This window comes from Mustela erminea, chromosome 3 (assembly GCF_009829155.1).
Source record: "Mustela erminea isolate mMusErm1 chromosome 3, mMusErm1.Pri, whole genome shotgun sequence".
Classification (NCBI taxonomy): Eukaryota; Metazoa; Chordata; class Mammalia; order Carnivora; family Mustelidae; genus Mustela; species Mustela erminea.
Window position 1 is genome coordinate 93,448,760 of NC_045616.1, and position 27,093 is coordinate 93,475,852.

The 27,093-nt window shown below is 40.4% G+C and overlaps 1 protein-coding gene, 1 long non-coding RNA gene and 1 pseudogene across 5 annotated transcripts in view; 2 read left to right on the forward strand and 1 right to left on the reverse strand.

Moving 5' to 3' along the window:
* Positions 1-13,078, reverse strand: LOC116586581. The gene is made up of 3 exons (XR_004284075.1): positions 12,999-13,078; positions 5,280-5,317; positions 1-186 (listed from the first exon to the last, which is right to left on the reverse strand). It is a non-coding gene; the product is annotated as an uncharacterized LOC116586581 (long non-coding RNA).
* Positions 8,522-8,671, forward strand: LOC116587327 (annotated as a pseudogene).
* The window catches only part of ZCCHC10 (zinc finger CCHC-type containing 10), a 24,967-nt gene continuing 10,677 nt past the window's right edge, over positions 12,804-27,093 (forward strand). Inside the window, exons 1-2 of one of the 4 annotated variants that reach the window (XM_032336731.1) lie at positions 12,804-12,850; positions 12,975-13,192. In XM_032336731.1, the coding sequence (XP_032192622.1) occupies positions 13,152-13,192 (41 nt within the window). In that variant the 5' untranslated portion in view covers positions 12,804-12,850; positions 12,975-13,151. Of the gene's footprint in view, positions 12,851-12,974; positions 13,193-13,239; positions 13,286-14,783; positions 14,946-27,093 lie in introns of those variants that run through there. The other 3 variants (XM_032336730.1, XM_032336733.1, XM_032336732.1) reach the window with 3 other exon arrangements.

The window sequence follows — 27,093 nt, forward strand, 5'->3', positions numbered from 1 at the left end:
CTTTGATATCTTACGTGAGTGTCTTTCCCTTGAATGTTCTGTGGAATTTTCTAAAGCATGCAACCCATTTTCACTGCAATATATGAGAGTTGCCTTGTGAAGCAGGGCTAGCCACTTGCCCCTCCTCTGTGAGGAGTTCTCTTCACTGAAGATGTGGTTGCTGGTGGCAGAACCATACTGTCAAAACTGCAAAAGAGAACACAACATAATGAAGCAGTAATAATAACTGTGATACTTGTACCAGAAAAGACAAAAACAAAGAGAAATAAAAGTCTAGAAACAAACCCAAGTATGAGAATTTAGCATATGATACATGGCATTTCAAACGAGTCATGAAGAAGGCGATTTGCAGACACTACCTAACCATCTGGGAAAATAATTTAGATCCCTACCTCAAACCACATACACAAGAATACATTCCTGGTAAGTAAAATAGTTAAAGGTTTGTAAGTTAAGTTTCAAAAATAAAACCATATAATTACCAGGAAAAAAAGGTGATTACATACATATACATATGTATCTATGTAAACACAGACATATAGTGAACTTTTAGAAGCATAACACCAAAATACAAAAACAGTAAAAGATAGAAAACGGAATGCAAAAATGACCATCAACAAAATTAAGGGCAATAAATACAAAATTAAGAAAGTCTACCCAAAATTTGGACATAAGGAAAAAAGATTACTGCTTGCTCTTTCAGTATCATATTAAGACATTGTTTAATGAGGGACGCCTGGGTGGCTCAGTTGGTTAAGTGGCTGCCTTTGGCTCAGGTCATGATCCCAGTGTCCTGGGATCAAGTCCCACTTCGGGCTCCTTGCTCAGCAGGGAGCCTGCTTCTCCCTCTCCCTCTGCCTCTGCCTGTGCTCACTCTCTCTAACAATAAATAAATAAAATCTTTAAAAAAAAAAAAAAAGAAACACTGTATAATGAACTTACCTAAGGGAGCTATGATTCTCTAGGAAAAATGTAACTTTGACTTGCCATTTTCTATTGATTAGGGCCCAGACTGTAAAATTAGATGTTAACTTTACCAAAGATTGATAAAGTGCAAATGGTGTTTGTATGGGAGAGATGCAAATGATTTCTGTCTGGTGGAAAAGATATTTCCAAAGACTATGCTTTTATTGTCGGGTAGAATAATAGGTTTTGTATTTAATTTAGCATTCTGACTTCAGTATTCTTTTCTTCACTTCAGCCTCTTGAGTTCTTCAATGAATCAGCTTTAAGATCCTGCTGGTCCTCTCATTAATTAGTTACATAAATCACTGACACATGTATGTTTTTACATTTTTAAAAATCATACTTTGAAAAAAAAATTGTATTTTGTCCAGAAAGTTAACCATAGAATTGCCATATGATCCAGCAATTTTACTCCTACTTATACACATAAAGGAATTAAAAGCAAGGACTCAAGCAGATATTTGCACAGCAATATTTATAGCAGTATTATTCCAATAACCCAAATGTGGACACAAGCCAAGTGTCCATCAACAGGTGAATGGATAAACAAAATAGAGGATACACATATAGTGAAGTATTATTCAGCCATAAAACAGGAATGAAATGCTGATACAGGCTACAATATGAATAAACATTGAACACTTTGTGCTAAGTGAAATAAGTCAGACACAAAAGGACAAAGATTGTATGATTCCACACACATGGGGTACATAAAATAAACAAATTCACAAAACATAAAATAGAGACACCCAGGGGATGTGGGGAGAAGCAAATCCAGAATTACTTTTTAATGGGTACAGAGTTTCTGTTTGGGATGGTGAGAAAGTTCCGGAAATCGTTAGTGGTGACAGTTACACAACATTCTGAATACACTTACTGTCATCCCCTTGTACACTTAAAACTGGTTATAATGGTATAATTTATATTACATATATTTTACCACAATAAAAAAATGTATTCTTGGGGCACCTGGGTGGCTCAGTGGGTTAAAGCCTCTGCCTTCAGCTCGGGTCATGATCCCGGGGTCCTGGCATAGAGCCCCGCATCAGGCTCTCTGCTCAGCAGGGAGCCTGCTTCCTCCCCTCTCTCTCTCTCTGCCTGCCTCTCTGCCTACTTGTGATCTCTGTCTATCAAATGAATAAAATCTTAAAAAAAAAAAGTAATCTTTTTCTTTTTTTTTAAAGATTTTATTTATTTATCAGAGAGAGAGGGGGAGAGAGCGAGCACAGGCAGACAGAATGGCAGGCAGAGGCAGAAGCAGGCTCCCTGCTGAGCAAGGAGCCCGATGTGGGACTCGATTCCAGGACGCTGGGATCATGACCTGAGCCGAAGGCAGCTACTTAACCAACTGAGCCACCCAGGCATCCCAAGTATTCTTTTTCAACTTTGGAAAGAAATATTCTTAATATATATGACATCAAAGAGGCAATATTCTGGGGCACCTGGGTGGCTCAGTGGGTTAAGCCTCTGCCTTTGGTTCAGGTCTTGGTCTCAGGGCCCTAGGATAGAGCCCTGCATGGGCCTCTCTGCTCAGCGGGGAGCCTGCTTCACCCCTTTCTCTGCCTACCTTTCTGCCTACTTGTAATCTCTTTCTCTGTCAAATAAATAAAAATAAAAGAGGGGTGTCTGGGTGGCTCAGTAGGTTAAAGGCTCCACCTTCAGTTCAGGTCATGGTCTCTGGGTCCTGGGATCAAGTCCCACATCGGGCTCTCTGCTCAGCAGGGAGCCTGCTTCCCTCTCTCTCTGCCTGCCTCTGCCTACTTGTGATCTGTCAAATAAATAAAATCTTTTAAAAAAAAACAAATTTTTTTTAAAAAGAGGCAATATTCTTGATCTATACACAGCTGTCATAAGTCAATCAGAGAAAAATAGACCAAAGATTAGAAGACAAAATTCAATAAAGAATGAATACAAATGACTAATAAACACATCATGCTCAACCTCACTTGGAATTTCTAAAAGAGTTAATTAAAACAATAATGTAATTCCATTTTCCCAAACCATATTGGAAAAAAATTACATTAGAAAGTACTGGCAAGGGGCGCCTGGGTGGCTCAGTGAGTTAAAGCCTCTACCTTCGGCTCAGGTCATGATCCCAGGGTCCTGGGATTGATCCCCGCATCTGGCTCTCTGCTCCAAGGGGAGCCTCCTTCCCCCTCTCTCTCTCTCTCTGCCTACTTCTGATCTCTGTCTGTCAAATAAATAAATAAAAAATCTTAAAAAATAAATAAATAAAAATAAATTAAAAAGAAAAAAAAAGAAAGTACTGGCAAAGGCATGTGAGAAATCATGATCTGTTCAGATTTCCCAGAGAGCATTTTGGGAAGTATGTATACCCTGTGACAATATTTGTATTTCAAAAAATATACCCTCCAAAAATGGTAGGCAAGCATGTTTCCCACAGGTGTACAAGAGAGGGAGGATAGTAGACTGTTTAAGGTTCTGTAGCCCTATAACCTGTGCTTGAGTATCAATTACACCAGAAGTGCTGGAGTGTCTTCAGGCAAATGGATTAATACTCTCTAAGCCTCAGTTTCTTCACCTGAAAAATGGAGGAAATAATAAGATCTACCTCAAGGGTTGACATGATGATTAAATGAGACAGTTAATATAAAATACGCATTGCCTGACACATAATGAGTTATCAAGAATTGTTACAGTGGTGCCTACCTTGCTCAGAAGAGTGGGAGACTCTTGATCTCAGGGTTGTATATCTGAGCCCTACATTGGGTGTAGAGATTACTTAAACACAAAATTTTTAAGAGAAAAAAAAAAATTAGAGATGGTTGTTATCGTTGTTGCTCTAACAGGATATTGCATGAGATTTTTCCCAGTTGTCAAAGAATTGGTAATTAGGCCCATAGATGAGAATTTAAAAAGTGCTCACTAATCCCCACCCTTAAGAAAATTGCCAGTAGGTGGGGCACCTGGGTGGCTCAGTGGGTTAAGCCTCTGCCTTCGGCTCAGTCATGATCCAGAGTCACTGGATCGAGCCCCTCATCAGGCTCTCTGCTCAGCGGCGAGCCTGCTTCCTCCTCTCTCTATGCCTGCCTCTCTGCCTACTTGTGATCTTTGTCTGTCAAATAAATAAATAAATCTTATTTTTAAAAAAAAAGAAAGAAAGAAAGAAAGAAAATTGCCAGTAGGGATGCCTAGGTAGCTCAGTGGGTTAAGCCTCTGCCTTCAGCTCAGGTCATGGTCTCAGGGTCCTGGGATGGCACCCCACATCGCATCAGGCTCTCTGCTCAGCGGGGAGCCTGCCTCTCCCTCTCTCCCTGCCTGCTGCTCTGCCTACTTATGATCTCTCTCTCTCTCTCTCTCTCTCTGTCAAATAAATAAATAAATAAATAAAATATTTTAAAAGAAAAAAGAAAATTGCCAGTAACTGGAATCAGCCAACTTCCCCAACAGAGGACTAGAAATGGCCTATGTATTTCCAGCCTCCTCCCCATTCCAACCACCTCAATCCTCTAGTCTCTGTAGAATAAGTGGGAAGGAGTGAAGGGGAGATGGGGAATTTGCTTTGGGGAGAGTACAGAATTACTTCAAGGTGAAAATGGAAGGTGTGGTCTCCCAAGAAAAGACAAGTAAGAAGGAGGCTCTTGTAAAAACTAAAGAGAGGGGGGCATCTGGGTGGTTCAGTTGGTTAAGCGTCTGCCTTTGGCTCAGGTCATGATCCCAGGGTCCTGGGATTGAGCCCTGCATTGGGCTCCCTGCTCAGTGGAGAGCCTGCTTCCCCCTCTTTCTCTGCCTGCCTGTCTGTATATTTGTGCTTTCTCTGTCTGTCAAATAAATACATAAAAATCTTAAAAAAAAAAAAAAAAGAAAGAAAAAGAAAAAAGATAAAGAAAGAAAGAAAGACGGGGCGCCTGGGTGGCTCAGTGGGTTGGAGCCTCTGCCTTCTGCTCAGGTCATGATCCCAGGGTCCTGGGATCGAGCCCCACATAGGGCCCCCTGCTCAGCAGGGAACCTGCTTTCCCCCCTCTCTCTCTGCCTGCCTCTCTGCCTACTTGTGATCTCTTGTCAAATAAATAAAATCTTAAAAAAAAATAAAAAGAAATAAACATTTTATTGGGGGAGCATTTATTATATTGGGGGATGGATATTTACTATTTCTCACTTTCTGAAGCGTTTTACAAGGTGACATGTAGGGACTGTGGACAGAGGGGTCTTGATCTGAGATGAAGTAAGGGAGATTAGTAATTGCCAGAGAGAGATAGGGAGGAGTCATTTCATCTACATGTGACTACCTTCCACTGAAGTCCGTATACCTTTCATAAGACACTGGGTGTGACGGGATTTCTGGGAGTTACCTGCAAGGGGGATGCAGCTTCACATATCCCGGTATGACCTAGGGTAGGAACAAAGAGAAGCTTAAGAGGAATCAAACCATCCAATATAGAGTAATCTATGAATTACCTCAGAGCCTGGATAATGGAGCCAAGTTTATTAAGTTCTCTAAGGGCACTGAAGCTCTCAGAAACCACAAAGATTTCACCAATAGCTGCTTAATTAAATCACTTGTGACTAAATTAAGTCCAACTAACTATAAAGTGGAATCCTGATCCTTTACAGGATGGGGTTTCTCTGTTTCCCTACCAGCAGTTGGGCTGGTGAAATGGAAAGGTGAAGCATTTCAAAGCCCTTAAGTGTTATTTAGACTCTAGGGCTTCCAGTCTGTATTTGCTTCTTTGGGCACCAACTGATCCAAGGAGTCAGATTTCCCTGGGACGTTGTTATGGGAGGGCTGTTTCCTCCCCATGCGGATTCATAAACCACAAGGCCTTAAAGCTCTTTTGGTGGTGGGAGCAGAGAGATCTGTGATTTCCAAATCACAGTAAGCCCAATTTGGCCTTGAAGTAGAATGGGAGAGTGGCAAGTACCTTGAAGAAAATTGTCAAAAAGAATGAATAGTTTGAAATATTACTAAAGGCTCTTACTATTTGTGGTTTCCATCTTATAGCATTAATTGGAAAGAGGGAGGGGCAATTTTTCTGAGGATGGAAACATCATGTGAGACTCCTCAGACTGTTTCAAGTTCGGAAAAAAGGATTCATGGTAATTTACTAATATTATTACTACAGTGCCATTATTGAATTTTGAACAAAGGTTTGTGTCTTCTTTGGCTTTAAGGAAAAAGTCACACATTTAGCACACTTGGAATTGAACTGTGACCATTTCCCCACAGTAAAACCATTTTCTTTGTCTCCCACTACCCCTTCTCTTTAGCACTCTAACCCAGGCTGAATCACTCAAAGAACCTCCACCCACTGGGCCACAAAGACTGAACTAGAGATAGGCAGATGAAGAGGGGACCAAGCACATGGCACTGTTCCAAAAATATATCTCTTGCCCCTGGTGGGAAACTTCCCTTCTGCCTTCTCCATTGTGACAATGTTGAATTTTACCTAAGCCCTGTGTTCCTAGAAAATTGAGAACGTTAAGAAATACCTGTGACCCTTTCATGTTCCAACTTTACTACAAAGAACCACGCTTCCTCATGTGACTTAGATAAGTCCCATCTTTGGGACTTGTTTACCTATGATAAGGCCAGACAGAAACTCTCAGGTTTCCCATTCACCTTGACTCATAAATGATTCTGTGAATTGTCTGTCCCAGTGAAACCTGCTAGACAGAAACATTTCCTGTTCACCTCACTGACTGAGACCCCTTGATTACAAAAACAATCATAACTATAAAATCACCCTACCTGGAAGTTGTCTACTCTTCCCTAGAAAAGTCTCCAGATAAACTACCCTGCTGAAGGGGCACCTGGGTGGCTCAGTGGGTTAAGCCTCTGCCTTCAGCTCAGGTCATGATCCCAGGGTCCTGGGATCGATCCCGCATCAGGCTTTCTGCTCAGCAGGGAGCCTGCTTCCTCCTCTCTCTGCCTGCTTCTATGCCTACTTGTGATCTCTGTCTGTCCAATGAATAAATAAAAAATTAAAACAAAAAAACAAAAAAACTACCCTGCTGAAGGTAGTGATCTTCAGATCCGGGATACTCTCCCTATTGTAACACCCTAAATAAAACCAATTTACTTATTGTTTGGTTTTTGTCTTTGACAGGCTGTGAAATTATAAAAATGTGTTACCAAGGTTTTAGTGGCCATATTCCCAGACACAGAGAGGGGTCTGAGGGAATGAGGCTATTACTCAGATGAAAGTAGAGACTAGCTTGTCTTGTAAAAGGCATCCCATCCCTGGTTCTGGGCCTAGGTGCCTAGAAATACCCTGCTTTGGCATCTGCAGATATCTATCCACTAAGTCACATTGTTTGTTTTTGTTTTGTTTTAAAGATTTTACTTGGGGCACCTGGGTGGCTCAGTCATTAGGCCTCTGCCTCCAGTTCGTGTCATGATCCTGGGGTCCTGGCATCAAGCCCTGTATCAGGCTCCCTGCCTCAGCGGGGAGCATGCTTCTCTCTCTTCCTGTATCCCCACTCCTAGCCTGTGCTCTCTCTTGCTATCTCTCTCTCAAGTAAATAAATAAAATCTTTAAAAAAATAAAGAATATTTTATTTATTTGTCAGAGAGTGAAAGAGAGCGCACACACACAAGCAATGGGAGCAGCAGGCAGAGGGAGAAGCAGGCTCCTCACTGAGCACGGACCCCAACGGAGAAATCCATCCCAGGACCCTGGGATCACGACCAGAGCTGAAGGCAGAAACATAAGTGACTGAGCCACCCAGGCACCCCTTAAGTCCCATTTTTTACACGGTTATTTTGGTTCTGGTTTCTGTCTCCCACAACATGAGTAGCTCTGACTATTAAATCCACCATATTCAAAATTTACCTTGCAAGCACAGTGAGTATATTCATGTAAAAATACTGGGGATTAAAATAAATACTGGGGATTAAAATTCACTTTGAAGATTTATTAAGAATAAGAAGCCCTTCACGTGAATGTTAACTAGACCTATTGTGGTGTTCTTTTTGCAATACACATCTTGCTCAGTTTATCATAGGGTTACATCCCATAAGGTTACGTCCCAATAAACTCATTGCAAGTTAACCATATTATAAGTCAAAAATGCATTTAATACACCTAATCTACGGAACACCATACCATACCCTAGCAGAACTTAAATATGCTCAGGATACTTACATTAACTAATAGTTGGGCAAAATCATCTAATATAAAGCCTCTTTTATAATAAAGCATTGAATGTCTCATGTATTTTATTGAGTACTTCTCTAAAAGTGAAAAGCAATGGCTCTATAGATAGGAACTTAAAACTGTAAGTCTGTCAGTGGCCTTCACCATCATGTGGCTGACTGGGAGTGATGGCTCACTGACACTGCCCAGCATCAAGAGAGAACATCACATCTTGGAAAAGATCAAAATTCCAAAATCTGAAGTACAGTTTCTAGGAAATGCATACCTCTTTCACACTATCGTAAAACTGAAAAATTGTAAGTCAAGCCATAGTAAGTTGGACACCATCTGTACAAATATGGAATTATTATGTTGAATACCTGAAATAAATGTTATATGCCAATTATTATTACTCCCCCACTAAAAAAGTCCTTCATGACACTTAACAAAGTCGCCTGAGCTTAGCACAGTAGCAATATTGTAGCCAGTGAGGTTTATCAGAGGCACAATACTTTCTAATTGAAAACTTTTCCCAATACCCTGCCTTAAGGACTTGAAACAAAGATAAGTCTCTCAGTCCCTTCATTTGTAAAAGGGAGATAAACTCTGGTGATAAAATCAAGGATTCTTTGGGGGCAAGTCACGGAAACCCAGCCTGAACCAACTTTTTTTTTTTTTTTAAGTTGGCTCTACACCCATTGTGGGGCTTGAATTCACAAGCCTAAGATCAAAGGTCACATGCTCTCCTGACTCAGCCAGCCAGGTGCCCCCTACCTTGAACCATCTTCATCACAAAAGGGATTTACTAAAGAGAAGCCAGGATAACCTAAAAGGAAAACAATCAAGGCTAGGCAGGTATTGTTCTGTCTTTCCTCTCTGGTCCTCTCAGGATGTCTGCTTCCTTTTCCCCCACTGCTGATACGTTTAATTACAAGAGAGGAAGATCCTGCATTCACAGTCCCGCAGCATCAGAAACACCCCGTGAAGCTATGTGTTCCATCCAGGCCCAAAGACCGAGGAGTCCCCGCAGCTCTGTCTGAAGATAAAAGACCGCGACACGACTTTTAATTAGTTTGCTGTCAAGCCATCACAGGAAGTGGAAGCAACTGAGGAAGGCAGCTCTCCCCCAATTCCAAAGAGCTTCTCACCTCCATGCCCATAGGTGGATGGAAAAGCCATCCTTTCTGCATTTGGGGAGTCCTTACACCAGTTCCCTTGCATGGCTACTCCTCTTTACAAAACATACAGTCTCCTTGCTCTGACTCTTTCTCTCTTATTTAGCTAAATTAGTCAAATTCTCTTATTCAACTGTAAAGAAAAGGGCTCCTTTCTTTGTATTCAAAGGCGTATGGAGGGAAAACCCACATTTGTTTTTACCCCAGGATCCAATTTTACAACACTGAGGTTTTTTTAAGATTTTATTTATTCATTTGACATTGACAGATTGAGATCACAAGTAGACAAGCAGGCAGAGAGAGGAAGCAGGCTCCCTGCTGAGCAGAGAGCTGGATGTGGGGCTCGATCCTAGGACCCTGGGATCATGACCTGAGCCAAAGGCAGAGGCTTTCACCCACTGAGCCACACAGGCGCCCCAACACTGAGGTTTTTTTTCAATAGTTACAACAACTAGTTGTAAAACATAATGAAAAGGTAACAAGGTTGGGTTTTTTTTCCTTACAAAAAAAAAAAAAAAAAAGAAAGAAAGCAAGCCTCCAACCTTGAGGGAGAAAACTGAATCTGAATTCCAGGAAAAGTGGCAAGATAGTGCTCTCCCCTCCTCTGACCCTGGTGGAGCTAGTTCACATTTCACTGTCATCTCAATGTCTTGTGAGACACTTTGACAGACTTCTGGTGTAGACCATTTACATAATTTACAGGGTGCAGTACAAAACTACAGGGTGCAGTAAAAAACACGCTCCCTGTTTCAAAAGTTACTATGAATTTTAAAATGGCAGTAGCAGAACAATTAAACCAAATGTGGGATTTTTCTAGCACAGGGCCCTCAACTGTACACAGCTTGCCCCTGAAGCAGGCCCTGTTCTGTGCTCTGCTCTCAAACCACAGGTCCTTGCTACCCGGCCAGGGACAGAGCAGGAAACAACCATCTTGTCCCAAAGCATCCCAGTCCAGAGAGATGCAACTTTCTCTCCAACACATGCCTTTTACATCTATCCCTCCCCCATTTCTTTGAGACATCATTTGTAACTGGAAGACACTTAGGTTTTCCTAGAAAAGGAACAGTCTGCTTAAAGACTAGTAAAATGTTTATTCTTGCCCGATAGCAATTACTTGTAGCTTTCACGAGAATTTTTAATTCCTTCAGCTGCAACCCATTAAGGTCTATAAAACTCAGCATCTGAATTTTGGCCTAAATTCTCTGAACAAAGCTAAGGGTCCCTCAAGCCCATCAGCCTAAATGGGAAACAGCTCACTAGCTTGCTCTTGCCACTGAAAAAGCAAGTTATTATTGTATTTTGTGTATATGTATCTGATCCCCAATGTTGAACTCTCTAGAGGCTTTTAATTAATTCTTGTAGGTTTTCCAGGTACACAACCAAATCATCACAGATAATGCCATTTGCTTTCTCCTTTTGATTTGTTATAGCTCATTCTGTCTCATCTTTTCATATTTGATATAATGTAATTTTTAAAAAAATTAGCTGACAGATGAATCTTGTTTTGTGGGAAACTTGAAAATCTGAGAATACAGCTTATCTAGGGAAATAAAGTCCTCGGAGAAGTGAATAAAATTGAGGGAAAAGAAGGATTAATTAGGAGAAATTACTGTACCAGCTATCAAAATATCCTATTGAACCATGGAAATTAAAATAATGATTACATCCTGACAAAAATAGATCATCAGAAAACAAAATGTTCAAACTAAATTTGTACATATGCAGTGTACAAGAGAGCAGCATTTCAAATCAGTAAAGAAGTGACAGACTATTTAGTAAATGGTATTTCAAAAACTAAAAATGAGGATTAAGAATATAAACATAATTGTTTGTTTGTTTTGGTTTTGTTTTGTTTTTTCAAAGATTTTATATATTTATTTGACAGAGACACAGTGAGAGAGGGAACACAGGAGGGGAAGCCGGAGAGGGAGAAGTGGGTTTCCCCACCAAGCAAGGAGACTGATGCCTGGGCTTGATCCCAGGACCCTAGATCATGACTTGAGCTGAAGGCAGATGCCTAACAACTGAGCCACCCAGTCACCACAGAATATAACCATAATTGTAATTAAAGAATTACAGGAGCACCTGGGTGGCTCAGTGGGTTAAGCCTCTGTCTTGGGCTCAGGTCATAATCTCAAGGTCATGGGATAAAGCCCCACATCAGGCTCCTTGCTTGGCTGGAAACCCGCTACTCCCTCTGCAGCTTCCCCTGCTTGTGTTCCCTCTCTTGATGTGACTCTCTCTGTCAAATAAATAAATAAAATCTTCAAAAGTTTCTACAAATCATTATTAAAAAGATAAAAATCCAAGAGAAAAATAAGCAAATAATTTGACAGACAATTCATGAAAAAAATAGTCTCCAGTGATCCTATCAATAATGAATCAGTTGGCTTGTTAGATATGAAAGAGTTTAATTAAAAGTTTGACCATTCTCAGTTCGGGTGAGGAAACACATTTGGTTAAAAAATAATTAAAGGACAATAGATAATACCAATAAAAATTAAAAGTATACATATCCTTTGACCCAGCGGTTCTACTTCCCTAAAGTCATATAACAGAAACGCAGATGAGTGCTTAAAAATCTATTCATCCCATCTTTGTGATAAATGGTCTAATTGTTCAAAATTGGGTACTAGTTGGATAAATTGTGGAATATCCATGTAACCTATATAACTTAATATGGAAAAAGAATGAATCAAATCTGTATGTGCTCATATGAGAAAAGATGTCTGTAAGACACTGAGAAATGAACCAAGCAAGCTGAAGAATAGAACAGATAGTAAGATTCCATTTTGTTAAGAACAAGATATGCTCAAAGGTGAGGGATATTACCTTCTCTGACTCCCAGGGCTAAAATACTTTTTATCCCCAACCCTACAATTTTTTTCTTTAGAGTAACTATGCTCATTGGACATTGCCTTTGTTCATTGTTTAGAAACCTCCATGTGTGCAATGACTTTATTTGTTCAATGCCCTAGCCTCACTTTTTTTTTTTTAAAGATTTTGTTTATTTATTTGACAGAGATCAAGAATAGAGAGGCAGAGAGAGAGAGAAGGGGGAAGCAGGCTCCCCGCTGAGCAGAGAGCCCCTTGCGGGGCTGGATTCCAGGACCCTGAGATCATGACCTGAGCCGAAGGCAGAGGCTTAACCCACTGAGCCACCCAGGCGCCCCCTAGCCTCACTTTTAAAAACATTTTATGTTTTAAATGTTCCATAAATAACAACTCCATAAGTAATAGCTGAAAAAAAAATGAGTGGAAGCCCAGATATACAGATAGATTTCAAAAATTTATGTATGGTTCAAAGAATGTGGATTTAAGGGAATAAAATTTCCATGATCTGCCACTAAATGCTAAAATATCTTAAAATAGTTAATGCTTGTGTAATCTTTTTCCAGTAGACAAAGTAGCTTTAGTTACATAGTGTCATTTGGTCCTTATACCATCCCTACGAAATACATAAATATAGAAATAATTAATATATTTGCAGTAGATGGTTTATTAAAGTCAGTCTTTTAATTTATGGTCCCAATCTCAATTCATTCCTTTTTATTTTGCTTTCCAGACTACTTCCTGAACACTGCACAGTTTTATTCACGGTTATGTATACAGGTACGTATATTTCCCTCCTTTGAGAATGTTTCTCTCTGCCTCTTCACACTGTATACCTGTACTCATCTTTCAAAAGCCCGCTCACGTGAGACAACGGGCCTCATTCCTCTTTCTTAAACTACAGACACACACAGGAAACAAGACTTACCACCTACCCACCCACTGCTTAGCCCAAAAGTTGCCCCAGAAGCCTTGCAGGCCGCACTGGCTCCGCCCAGGCAGGCGGACGCGGGGTTCCAAGTCCCCGCCCCTTCCGAGGAGTTTCCCAAAACCCAGCGCGGCAGTCTTCAGCCGCGCTAAGATGGCGACTCCCATGCATCGGCTCATAGCTCGGAGACAAGCGTAAGTGAGGGCCCAAGTAGGACCGCGGGGCGGGCTGGGGGCGGGGAGAAACGCGTCAGCCGGCGGGTGAGCCCGGGCGGGGATGTGGGGCAGGTATGGGAACTTCTGTGTGGACGGGCGGAGGGTGGTCTTTTCTCACTTGTTGCTGCTCCACAGGGGCTCGGCCCGGGTGGTAACTTTGGTGTCCACGGGCTAGTGATTGCGTGGAAGACGACTGCGTAAGGTCCATGGGGCGGGACCTAGGTTATGGGGTGGGAGTTGGGGTTCTGAAGAGAGCCTAGCGTTAGCTTTTCGCACAGCGGACGTCCAGAAGTTGGGCACTAAGTGGCGTATGCCCCTTTGCCCACCCAGCCGCCCACCTTACGGGTGGCCAAGGGAAGCCTGAAGCCCTGATCCGACACCCTCCACTCTCAACGACGTAAGCCTTCAGCTCCCTATGCAGTCTCCAGCGCATCTGGCTTTTCCTGTCCCCTTCCTATCGCCTCTAGGAACAGCCTGACTATAACACCGACTTTGCTCCCAAGTTTTCTCACTTTCTACCACTGATTCTCTTCAGTAAATAATAATTTATTAACCATCTCGCTCTCTGCCAGAATTTGGGTATAAAGAAAAAGAAGTATTCAAGACGGGAATCCCTGCTTTCAGGAAACTTACATACTGTTGGTAAAGAGTCGTTAAACTAAACATTTTAAGTAAATAGAGTTGGTGTTAAGAGCTTTGAAGGAATTAAAAGGTGATGGAAAGAAAGGCCCAGGTTAGATTGGTTGGACTGGAAAGGCATCTCTGAAGTGGTGGCATTTGAACAGAGATTGAAAGTGTGAGAAAAGAGCCAATCATGAGAGGATTTGGGGAAAGAGCATCAGACAGTGGCATAATTACTTTCAGACAGGAAAAAACTTTAATTTGGGGGGTTTTTAAAGAGACGGTAGGGGGAGGGGAGAGAAAATCTTAAACAGGCTACAGATTGGAGCCCAAAGTGGGTCTTGGTCCCTGACCGTGAGATAATGACCTAACCTGAAATCCAGTCCTCTGCACGACTGACTGAGCTACCTAGGCTCCCCAAGATCTTTAGTTTTTAAAAACTGAAAGCTGGCCATTGTGGTTAGTGACCAAGAGAGAGTGGCACAAGAGGTTTACCATGGATGTGTAATGTAGATACCAACCCACGCGTCCCTTTCCTGTAAAGCCCTTTTTCTTCTACCAGCCTGCACACCTGAACAATCATTCTCTTAGCATTTCATGCTGTTACCATTTGCAAGTCCATGATATATCACTCCTAGTCTACTTGCATATATATGTGTATGTTTCTTTCTACATTTCTGTTTTTTATTCTTTTTTTTTTTTTAAAGATTTTATTTATTTGTTAGAGAGAGAGATACAGAGCGCAAGCACAGTCAGACAGAGTGGCAGGCTAGAGGCAGAGGGAGAAGCAGGCTCCCTGCCGAGCAAGGAGCCCGATGTGGGACTGGATCCCAGAACGCTGGGATCATGACCTGAGCCGAAGGCAGCTGCTTAACCAACTGAGCCACCCAGGCGTCCCATCTGTTTTTTATTCTTTTTTTGTTGTCTTTCCTTTTCTTCTCTCCATCAGATTCTACCTCTCACACCTAATGAAAAGAGTTCCTTGAGCATCAGGATAAAGACCTAGAGAGTCAGGGTAGTATACCTGGTGGAAGAGAAGAAGTCAAGAATGGAGTGAATATAATACATAATAGGTGTGCTAGATTATGTCACCAGAGACTCTTACTCCCAGGTTTGTTCTTTTGGGTGTTAGTTCCGTATTTGGATAGGTTAGGTTCATTCTCTTGGTTCCAAGATGGCTGCACTATATTTTGGTCCTTTATATCCTCTCACTTTCAATTTAATGGTATCTCATTTGTGTGGGTTGAATCTTGTCTATGGGATTGTGATGCCCTGATTGTCAGATAGCATTCTTTTTCCAGCACGATCAGATGGATTTCTATAAACCAATGATGAGCTAGATAAGTAGGTTAGATAGATGATAAATACTAGGATGGCAAAAACAAGCAATGTCCACTTAAATATGAAGTGAAAGACTTTATAGCTATCTATCTATCTATTTATCTATATATGTCTTTATATCTATATCTCATTTCAAAAGTATCAGAAAGTTCAACAAATGTTGTTTTTCTATAGAATGCCTGTATTTGTTACATGAGCTACACAGAAGTAAAAGAAATCTTGCTTTAGGAGTTTCTGGTCTTGTTGGCAAGAAAACAAATGGCATATAATAAAAGTAGTCATGGTATTCAGAGTAAATCTTCAGGGAGTTGGAGAAGGAAACTTTCAGAAGTTAGGGGAGTCTGGTAGAGTTTGGAGAATATTTTGGGGTGGGAGAGGAGCCATTACTTTTCATTTTATGTTCATCACAAAGTTTTAGTTTTATTTATAAAAAGCATATGTTACTTCCGTAAGTGTGTTTTTTTAAAAATATTTTATTTATTTATTTGACGGACAGAGATCACAAGTAGGTAGAGAGGCAGGTAGAGAGAGAGAGGAAGAAGCAGGCTCCCTGCCAAGCAGAGAGCCTGATGTGGGGCTCTATCCAAGGACCCTGAGATCATGACCTGAGCTGAAGGCAGAGGCTTAACCCACTGAGCCACCCAGGCGCCCCTACTTCCATAATAAGCTTGAAACTATTTTTAAGTTAGGAGAAGTGAGAAAGTAGTTATCGTTCTTTGTAAGAGTCTTTGGACTAACAGAGGAAAGGGAGGCAATAAAAGAGAAAAAAGAGAGAGCCTAAATTTGAAATTCCTATTCAGCCGATCTTTCAGGGAGTTAACTTTATATCAATTGAAATGAACTTACTTTCTGTTTGTAAATTGTAATTACATCTACTTATATGTGAGTAGATTATAGAATCTTGGCACTGTGTGGGATCATTTCCCCTGCTAAACCTTCCACTGGATTCCAGTACTGTGTCTTCACCATCCAAGGGAATTATCTAACTTTGGTTTGAGGACCTCCAGGAAAGACATACTTACCTCCTGAAGTAGTCTGTTACATTTTTCGTATCTATCAAAAGTTTATGTTGAACTGAAAGGAAAATATTTATGAAGCTTAAGCCCTGCTCACTTCTAACTTCCTAGCTTTGGACGTAAACTGTGATTTCAGTCAATTAAAAATGCTAGGTGTTATCCACTTGAATTACCATCAGATCAAGCTTCCCCTGTCTTGGTACTTGTATTGGTTTTCTGGACTTAAGAGTCAGACTTAATTTTACTCTTGTTAAATTTCATCTTGTTAGATTTGACATTGAGTTCTAGCCTGTCAAGACCTTTTTGGATCCTGATTTGGTTATCCTTTGTATTACTTCTCCCTCTTAGCTTTGTGTCAGCTGCAGGTTGGATAAATAGGCACATCAGTGCCCTCCAAGTCATTTATAAAATGTTGAACAAGTCCCAACTGAGGACCAATCATTCAGGCCATCACTGGATACCTCTCTGTGCATTTACTTCAACCCATCAAGCAGTCTTTTGTGGGGCACCTGGGTGGCTCAGTGGGCTAAATAACTAGGTCATGATCCCAGGGTCCTGGGATAAAGCCCTGAGTCAGGCTCCCTTCTTTGCGGTGAGACTGCTTCTCCCTCTCCCTCTGCCTACAGGTCCCCCTGCTTGTGCTGTCTCTGTCTGTCAAATAAATAAATAAAGTCTTTAAAAAAAAAAAAAAAGTAGTCTTTGTCCATGATGTTCAGCTGATCTGTCTAATTGTTCTGTTTTGTTCACAAGGGTATTGTAAGACCTTCCAGGATGCCTGATGGAAATACAAATTCCCAAAAGCCAGTAAGGGTATGAGTCTGTAATGATCTGATACTTAGTGATCAGGGCTTTTCTTTCTGAATGGATTTAATAAATCCAGCGAGAATTCTGCCTAGAATGAATGTCAAGTTCATTGGTCTGGTTTGTGGAATCTTCCTTTCCCCGGACTTTGAAAATCAGAACTGCATTTGCCTATTCCTAGTCTTTCAGCACCACTCCTGTTTGCCAGTGTCTCTCAGATTACCAGCAGCAGTATAGTCAACTCACCTGGAAAATCTCTGGTATGTTGTGGAGCAGTCACTTGGGCCATTGTGAGTTAAACATTCAGAGTGAATAAAAGTACTCTGTTACTCACCCCTCACTATCTTGGGGTTCAGTTCTACTCTTCTCGTTCTGTGTATCATTGTGTTTGAGTGAAGACTAAAGCAAAATAAAAATAATTCTGCTTGTACTTCCAGCCTATAGCTTAACATTGGTGATGTATTCGCCTAGCACCCCAAATAATGAACCTATCTTGTTTTTGGTTCTTTGTGCTTTAAATGTAACTAAAACACAAAATAATTTTTGTTGTTCTTGACACTTTTCATAAGCCTCAGCTTATTTTGGTAGGGTATTTATTTATATTAGTTTTTTTTTTTTTAAGATTTCATTTATTTATTTGACAGAGATCACAAGTAGGCAGAGAGGCAGACAGAGAGAGAGAGAGAGAGAGAGGGAGGAGGAAGCAGGCTCCCTGCTGAGCAGAGAACCCGATGCGGGGCTCGATCCCAGGACCCTGGGATCATGACCTGAGCCGAAGGCAGAGGCTTTAACCCACTGAGCCACCCAGGCGCCCCTATATTAGGTTTAAATATTTCTCTTACAGGCCTTTAGCATTCTCATATATCCCTTAGTTATATGTTCCTTTGAAAAATATCTTTTACTATTTGTTTTATGATTTCACATGCAGTCCATGGTCATTGTAGGAAAGTTAGAGAATACAGATAATGAAAAAGTATATTGTAACACTATGTGAAAGGTAATAGTTTTTACACTTTAGTGTATAACCTTTCAGGCTATTTTTATACTTTAAATAGCCTCGTAGTGTTCTTTATGGATAAACAATAACTTTTTATTATTGGAAAATGGTAGTGGAAATAACATTTCCTTTGCTGTTGGGAGAGTTAGGTCTACTTTTTTTTTTTTTTCAGTATAGTTGATATACAATGTTATGTTTCAGTTGCACAGCATAGTGATACCCCAAGTTTATACATTAAGCTGTATATATACATTAAGCTCACTGCTAGTGCAGCTTCCAGCAGGTTTACTCTTGTAAACCATTTGTATTTCCTATAATAAATATACAACTAGGGGCGCCTGGGTGGCTCAGTGGGTTAGGCCGCTGCTTTCGGCTCAGGTCGTGATCTCAGGGTCCTGGGATCGAGTCCCGCATGGGGCTCTCTGCTCAGCGGGGAGCCTGCTTCCTCCTCTCTCTCTCTCTGCCTGCCTCTCCGACTACTTGTGATTTCTCTTTGTCAAATAAATAAATAAAATCTTTAATTAAAAAAAAATAAATAAATATACAACTAAATTTTTGCATATATGCATTTTTCTGGGTTAACTATATACTTTTTAAAATCAGGTTTACTGATGTTTAATTTACGTTTAGCAAAATTCATTGTATGTAAGGATGTATTTATTTATTTTTAATATTTTATTCATTTATTTGACAGAGATCACAAGTAGGCAGAGAGGCAGGCAGAGAGAGAGGAGGAAGCAGACTCCCCACAGAGCAGAGAGCCCGATGTGGAGCTCAATCCCAGGACCTCGGGATCATGACCCAAGCCAAAGGCAGAGGCTTTAACCCATTGAGCCACCCAGGCGCCCTGTATGTATTTATTTTTGAGAGAGAGACAGATCACGTGTGCACGAGTAGGGGCAGGGGAGTGCAGAGGGAGAGAGATTTTTTTTTAAAGATTTTGTTTATCAGAGAGGGAGAACATGTGCACGCTTGCGAGCACACAAGCAGGGGAAGAGGAGAGGGAGGGGAAGAAGTGGACTCTCCAATAAGCAGGGAGCCCAATGTGGGGCTCTATCTCATGACCATGGGTTCATGACCTGAGTTAAATCATGAATTGGATGCTTAACCAACTGAGACACCTCTTTATTATTTTTTTTAAGGTTTTTTTTTAAATTTTTAAGTAATTTTCCACCGAACATGGGGCTTGAATTTACAATCCCAAGATCAAGAGTTGCATACTGTACCAAATGAGCTAGGCAGGGGCCCCGAAATGTATTCTTTTTAATGTACAGTTCTATGAATTCTGACAGATACCTGTAGTCATGTAACCACCGCCAAAATCAAGATACAGAACAATTTCTTTTTTTTTTTTTTTTTAAGATTTTATTTATTTATTTGACAGAGATCACAAGTAGGCAGAGAGGCAGACAAAGGGAGAGGAGGAAGCAGGCTCCCTGCTGAGCAAAGAGCCCAATGTGGGGCTTGATCCCAGGACCCTGAGATCATGACCTGAGCTGAAGGCAGAGGCTTTAACCCACTGAGCCACCCAGGCACCCCTCTTTTTTTTTTTTTTTTTAAAGATTTTATTTATTTATTTGAGATAGAGTGAGAGAGAGAAAGAGAGCACAAGCAGGGATTGGGGTAGAGAGGGAAGCAGGCCTTCCATGGAGCAGGGAGCCCAATGCAGGGCTTGATCCCAGGACCCTAAGACCATGACCCGAGCCAAAGGCAGAGGCTTAATGCACTGAGCTACCCAGGCGCCCCCAGAACAATTTCATCATGAAAAATTTCTTCATGAGCCTTTGTAAGTAAACCCTTTACCCCACCCTCTGAAAACCACTGATTTTTTTCTGTTCCTGTAATTTTACCTTTTCCAGAATGTTGTATGAATAGAATAAACGTGTAACCTTTGAGTCCAGCATCTTTTACTCAGTTAATTCCTTTGAGATTCACTGCAGTTCTTGTATGTATTAGTGGTGCATTCTTCTTTTTTAATTATTGCTAACAGTGTCCCATCATATGGCTATACCAGCTTACCCATTTGGCATTTGAAGGACATTTTGATTGTTTCCAGTTTGGGGTTATTTTTAATAAAAGTGGTATAGACATTCATGTATAGTTTGGGGTTTGGTTTGGTTTGGTTTTGAGAAAGACAGTTCATGCCAGAGCATAGGGGGAGGCAAAGGGAGAGGGAGAGAGCATCTTAATCAGATTCTATGCCCACCCCAAGCCCTACATGGGCTCAGTCTCACAATCCTGTGATCGTGACTTGAGCAGAAATCAAGAGTCAGGCACTTAATGTGGCTGAGCCACCCAGGGGCCCTGCCCATATTGTCTTCTAAAATCTTTAATGTAAACTTTAGGTTTCCTTTTTCTTCTTGTTTTTTTTTTTTTTTTTTTTTTTTAAAGATTTTTTATTTATTTATTTGACAGAGAGAGATCACAAGTAGGCAGAGAGGCAGGCAGAGAGAGAGAGAGGAGGAAGCAGGCTCCCTGCTGAGCAGAGAGCCCGATGCGGGACTCGATCCCAGGACTCTGAGATCATGACCTGAGCCGAAGGCAGCGGCTTAACCCACTGAGCCACCCAGGCGCCCTTTTTTTTTTTTTTTTTAAAGATTTTATTTATTTATTTGACAGAGAGAAATCACAAGTAGATGGAGAGGCAGGCAGAGAGAGAGAGAGGGAAGCAGGCTCCCTGCTGAGCAGAGAGCCCGATGCGGGCCTTGATCCCAGGACCCTGAGATCATGACCTGAGCCGAAGGCAGCGGCTTAACCCACTGAGCCACCCAGGCGCCCTTTCTTCTTGTTTTTTAAGTATTTTATTTATTTTTGAGAGGAAGAGAGAGGGTTTGAGCCCGGGTCGGGGTGGGGGGGTAAGCTTAGAGGGAGAGAGAGTACCAGAACTCCACTGAGCAAGGAGCCCAATACAAGACTCGATCCCAGGACCCTGGGATCATGACTTGAGCTGAAGGCAGAGGCTTAAAGCCATCCAGGTGCCTTCAGTTTTCCCTTTTTCTTAGGTAAATAACCTAAGAGTAGATTGCTTGACCACACAGTAGCTTTTTCAGAAATCTTTATGGAAACTGGCAGACTTTTTCGAAGTTTGTCCTTATGCACATTGCAATCTAATTGTTCCAGTACCAATAGTTGAAAAGACTACTGAATTTTTCTCTACTGAATTTCTTCTGCACCTTTGTCACAAAACAGCTGTCCGTGTGTGTGGATTCTATTCTGTTTCATTGATCTGTTTATTTATGTGAACACCGTATTGTCAGGATAATTGTAGCTTTGTAATAAGTCTTGAAATCAAGTGATGTCTTCCAATTTTGTTCTTTTTCACAGTTTTTGCTACTATTTTAAATTATTTGTATTTTTGTATGCATTTTAGAATCAGGTTATCAATTTCCACAAAAGAAACTGCTGAGATTTCAGTGGGATTGCTTTCAGTCTATAGATCAGCTTTTGAAGAATGGATCCTTTTTTTTTTTTTTTTAAAGATTTTATTTATTTATTTGACAGAGAGAGATCACAAGTAGGCAGAGAGGCAGGCAGAGAGAGAGGAGGAAGCAGGCTCCCTGCTGAGCAGAGAGCCCGATGTGGGACTCGATCCCAGGACTCTGAGATCATGACCTGAGCCGAAGGCATCGGCTTAACCCACTGAGCCACCCAGGCGCCCCAAGAATGGATCCTTTAACAGTCTTAAGTTTTCTGACCCATGAATGTGTGTGTTAAAATGTACTCATTTTTTAACAGTTTTTAATTTCTCTCCCTGATGTTTTACAATTAAGTGTAGAGATGTTGAACAACTTTCACCAGACTTATATCTAAGTATTGTAGTGGCATTTTTTTAATTTCAGTTGTTCGTTACTAGTATGTGGAAATACAGTTGACTTTTGTATATTGATCTTGTATTGTATGACTTTACTAAATTCATTTATTAGTTCTATTAGCTCTGTTTTAGATTTCTACGGATTTTCCACATAGATAATCATCATTTATACTGTCTTGGGTTGATGGGTTTTTTTTGTTTTGTTTTGTTTTTGTGTGTGTATGTACATTTTCAAGATCTTTTTTGTAGTTACCAAATGGCCCTTCAGAAAGTTGGTACGACTTATATTCTTACCAGCAGTTAAGAACATATGCAAAGTGCCTGTTCTGTCCCTCTGCCAACAATAGACCATCATTATGGCAGGCATGTCCTATTATTTTAGGTATCAAAGGTGATTTCTCTTAAAAAGTCTGTCCCATTAGAGCACTTCTTTGAGCCTTAGCTTAGGATATAGAAATGGAATATTGTGAATAGGGTGTCCAAATGGTTAGAAAGAAATGCTAATCTTGTTTATTTTGAAATTATAAGTCTACTTCATTCAGACTCCCTGTGGAAGATCACTATTTTTAGGGGTGATTAATTAATGGTTAAAACATGTCAATCATAAAGGAATTCAGATATTTGTGAATATTCTATTTATAGCTACAGAAAACTCCACAGTGCTGGGGGATAATATTTTTAATTTGTTTATTTATTTGCTTTTTAAATTTATGTTTATTTATTTAAATTATTTATTTATCTTAAGTTGTAAGTTTCTTAATATTGGGTTGCAAATGGCTCAGCCATTTGAGCCTCCAACTTTTGATTTCAGCTCAGGTCATGATCTCATGGGGTTGTGGGATCAAGCCCCACATTGGGCTCCACACAAGGTGGGGCATCCACTTAAAAGTTTCTCTCCCTCTGCCCCTCGTCCCCGAACTTGCCTTCATGCTCTCTCTCTTGTTTTTTAAAATAAATCCTTAAAAAAATAAAATCGAGGGGCACCAGGGTGGTTTGGTGGGTTAAGGCCTTTGCCTTCAGCTCCTGTCATGGTCCCAGGGTCCTGGGATCAAGCCCCTCATCGGGCTCTGCTCAGCAGGGACCCTGCTTCCTCGTCTCTCTCTGCCTGCCTCTTTGCTTACTTGTGATCTCTCTGTCAGATAAATAAATAAAATCTTTAAAATAAATAAAATAGGGGCGCCTGGGTGGCTCAGCGGGTTAAAGCCTCTGCCTTCGGCTCAGGTCATGATCCCAGGGTCCTGGGATCGAGCCCCACATCGGGCTCTCTGCTCCGCGGAGAGCCTGCTTCCTCCTCTCTCTCTCTCTGCCTACTTGTGATCTCTGTCTGTCAAATAAATAAATAGAATCTTTAAAAAAAAAAAATAAAAAAAAAATAAAATAAATAAAATAAAATAAATAAAATCAATTAAAAAAATTAAGTTTCTTATTACTGGGGAAACAATCTATGAGTTGGAGAAGACTTTATTTCCTTGATTCTGAGAGGCTTCCCTCCATACCAATTATAGTTTCATTTTTAGGAAATATTGTGAAAGGCTTTGCAATGGATTTCAAAACAAAGATTTCTAGGTATCTTGTCTAATGACTCTTCCTGGCTATGTGACTCTATGAGAGCCTATGCATCATTGTCTTTGAGCTATTTTATAACTGTAAGGTATAGGATACTGGTAGAAAATATTCTTACCCATAAAAACACAGTACAGTTGATTCTTGCAATGTGGCTATTAACTAGTTTTTAGCTATCTGTAAATTCCTTTCAGCATAATTGCATATATATGTGTGTTCTTTGAATTCTCTTTTGAACCTGTTATACCATCTTACTTGTTCCTTTAATTAATAATTAGATTGACCCGTGTTCGTTTTATATGTATTTGAATGAGAATCATGATTTTACACTTTTATAGGTGTAAAAAACATCTTTGATGTTTCTGAATTTATTATTTCTGGGGTGCATTTTACAATTGTGTGTAAGTTAAATATGTTAGTGGTTCTTTTTGCCTCAAAAGCTAATATTAAGGCCATAGAGTGTTTTATTATTGATGCCCTTAAAAGTTTGCTCTGACATTACATATTCAGATAAGGTCAGAAATTATAATCATGGCTCTGGGAGTTGCTTGCTGAAATTTAAGAACTATTACTGAACAAAAAGCTGGGTCTTCTTTATTATCTTTTAATACTGTATCTACTGACATAGCCTTAGTTCTTTACTTGTAACATTTTTTCAGATTAGGATTAGTTTAAATTTTGGACAGATACTAAAACTAAATTAATTGTCAGGATTACAGAACCTGTCCCACAATCCAAAATGTGTTCTCTTAAACACTTGCATTTTCCAGCATTCATTGTACAAACATTTACTGAATACCAATTATGTGTTCACTAACGATAAAAAAAGGTGACTGCTGTAGGTCAGCACTAAGAATCCAGCATCTCATCGTGTAACCATGTTATGAGAAAATTTAAAGTGCCATGTATCATTATTCCAGATAATTGATTAGCCTAATATGTAGAATGACAATAATATATACACATCCTCGTCTATAGAATGGGGATAGTGCTTTCAAACTCACTGGGTTGTTATGGAGATTGGATGTGATTATGCATAATTAATACTTAGCTAAATTCCTGGCAGAGTAAATATAAGCCATGGCTATGGTCTCAACTAATTCTCACAGTACCCTAGTAAAGTAGATATTTACTACATCTTTTAGAAGAGAAACCAAGGTTCCCAAATCAGTTTGCTGAAGAGCCTACAGCTATGTAGTGAAAGAGATTTTTAAAAATCTTTATTGTGAAATATAATACATATACAAAAAAGTTGAAACAACATAACTATGCCACTTAACAAATTATTATTATTATTATTATTATTATTTTATTTTTATTTTTTATTTTTTATTTTTTTTAAAGATTTTATTTATTTATTTGACAGAGAGAGAGATCACAAGTAAGCAGAGAGGCAGGCAGAGAGAGGAGGAAGCAGGCTCCGTGCTGAGCAGAGAGCCCGATATGGGACTCGATCCCAGGATCCTGAGATCATGACCTGAGCTGAAGGCAGAGGCTTTAACCCACTGAACCACCCAGGCGCCCCTATTATTATTATTTTAAAGATTTTATTTATTTATTTGACAGACAGAGATCACAAGTAGGCAGAGAGGCAGGAAGAGAGAGAGGGGGAAACAGGCTCCCCGCTGAGCAGAGAGTCCGATGCGGGGCTCGATCCCAGGACCCTGAGATCATGACCTGAGCCGAAGGCAGAGGCTTTAACCCACTGAGCCACCCAGGCACCCTTAACAAATTATTATAAAGGGAACATTGCGTGTGACTTCCCTCAGGTCAAGTAATAAAATGGCCTATATACCAGCAGCCCTTAAGGCCCTTCCCAATCATGACCTTCTCCCTCCCTCCTACAGTGACCCAGCATTTATGGTAATTGTTTCCTTGCTTCTCTTTGTGCTTTTACCATGTTACTCTGCACTGGAGTTTAATTTTGCCTGTCTTTGAACTTATACAGAATCAGACAATTTGGATTCTTTTGCATAATCTGACTTCTTAGATGTAAGATCCATATAAGTTAAAACTGTAAAGTTTGTTCATTTTCAGTACTATGAAGTATTTCGCTATATTCTGTACCACAAATTATCCATTCTACCTCAGTGTTCTTTCTGGTTTTGAGGATATTACAGGTTATGCTGTTACGAATATTCTTAGAGTTCTTTCTCTTCCCTTCTTGCATAAGTCATGCCTAAAGCCATTAAGTAGTGTAGAGCAGGGTAGGCTTTCAAGCAGAAGGTTGACTTGGCATTGGAGTATTAGGGCCAAAGTGGCCTTAGAAGGGCATCCACGTAAGTGTGTGAAGTGATAGTGTCAGGAGGCTGTGGAGGGCATCCACTGGGGGGAAGGATTAGTGTGGGATGTGAGATCCCAAGCCAGGTGAGAGGAACGTGTCCACACAGGAGCAATTTAGCACAAGTTGTCACCCTAGTGAAGAGAACATCTACATAGGGGAAGCAACATGTAATTTAATAAGAAGTGTTAGAGCCTAAGTGGAAAGAGGACGTGACTCTAAATATCATCAGGGCTCCATCAGTCTGATTTCAGGCTGGGACAGGTAAAGTAGATGAATCTGAAATTTTTTGTTGTACCAGAAAGCAAGGAAGTGCCCCCAAAATGGAGCCATGTCAGAAGAACACACAATCTAGCTTAAAAGGATTCCTTTCCATTGACCATATCTAGGACAATTCAAAATAAATGGTGGTAATGGGACTATAACTCATTGAATAAAATTCATGGAGTAAAATAGAAAAATATGAGTTCATACTGATAGATGAATAAATGAACTAAAAATTTAATGGGCTGGGTATTTATATAATATCAAATACCGACCCACAAAGTAGTTATTAATAGTTATATTAATTTTCACTTAGAGTTGTTTGACAAATCACCCCAAAACTTAGTAGCTTCTAACAATCAACATTATCTCAGTTTCTGTGGGTCAGGAATCCAGGAGTGACTTAGCTGAGGGTTCTAACTCATGTTCTCCCTTGTTGTCCTGGTCAGGATTTTGCCAGGGGCTGGAGTCATCTAAAGGCTTCACCAAGACTGGAACATCTTTCTCCAGGATGGCTCATTCACAGGACTATTGGCAGGAGGCCTCAGCTGTTCACCTCCTGAGCCTCCCTAGAGGCTGCTTAAGTATCTGCCTAACATGACAGCTCCATGACTTAATCTTTGAAGTCACACTCCATCACTCAGCTTTATTCTGTTAAACCAAAACACTAAGTCCAAGCCACATTCAGGGTAAAGGGCATTAGGGCTCCACCTCTTGAAGGGAAGAGTATCAAAGAATTAATGTGAACATTAATTTAAAACCACCACAATTACAAAAGACAAAAAGTAACTTTACAATGCAAACTCTGGTAGACCTTCCTTAATCAAGGGATATCAAAGTGCATATCAACAGTATTAAGATGAATTACAGTCTTGTGTCACCTGGTAGCAATACAGTGAGAAGGACAGCACATTTCTATTACATTCCTGCCAAAGGTGCATAGCCTGAATCTAATCATGTAGAGATATCAAATGTGGTAGTTGACCTCCAAGATGACCCCCAATTATCCTTGCCTCCTGGTATTCAGGCTCTTGTATAGTGTCCTCCCACATTATACTAAGGTTGGTCTGTGCAACCAATAGAATACAGCAAAAGTGATGACATGTCATTTCCAAAATTAGGTTATAAAAGACTGATTTCTTAAGTTGTCTTGGTCACTCCCTCTGGGGGAATTCATGTTGTGAG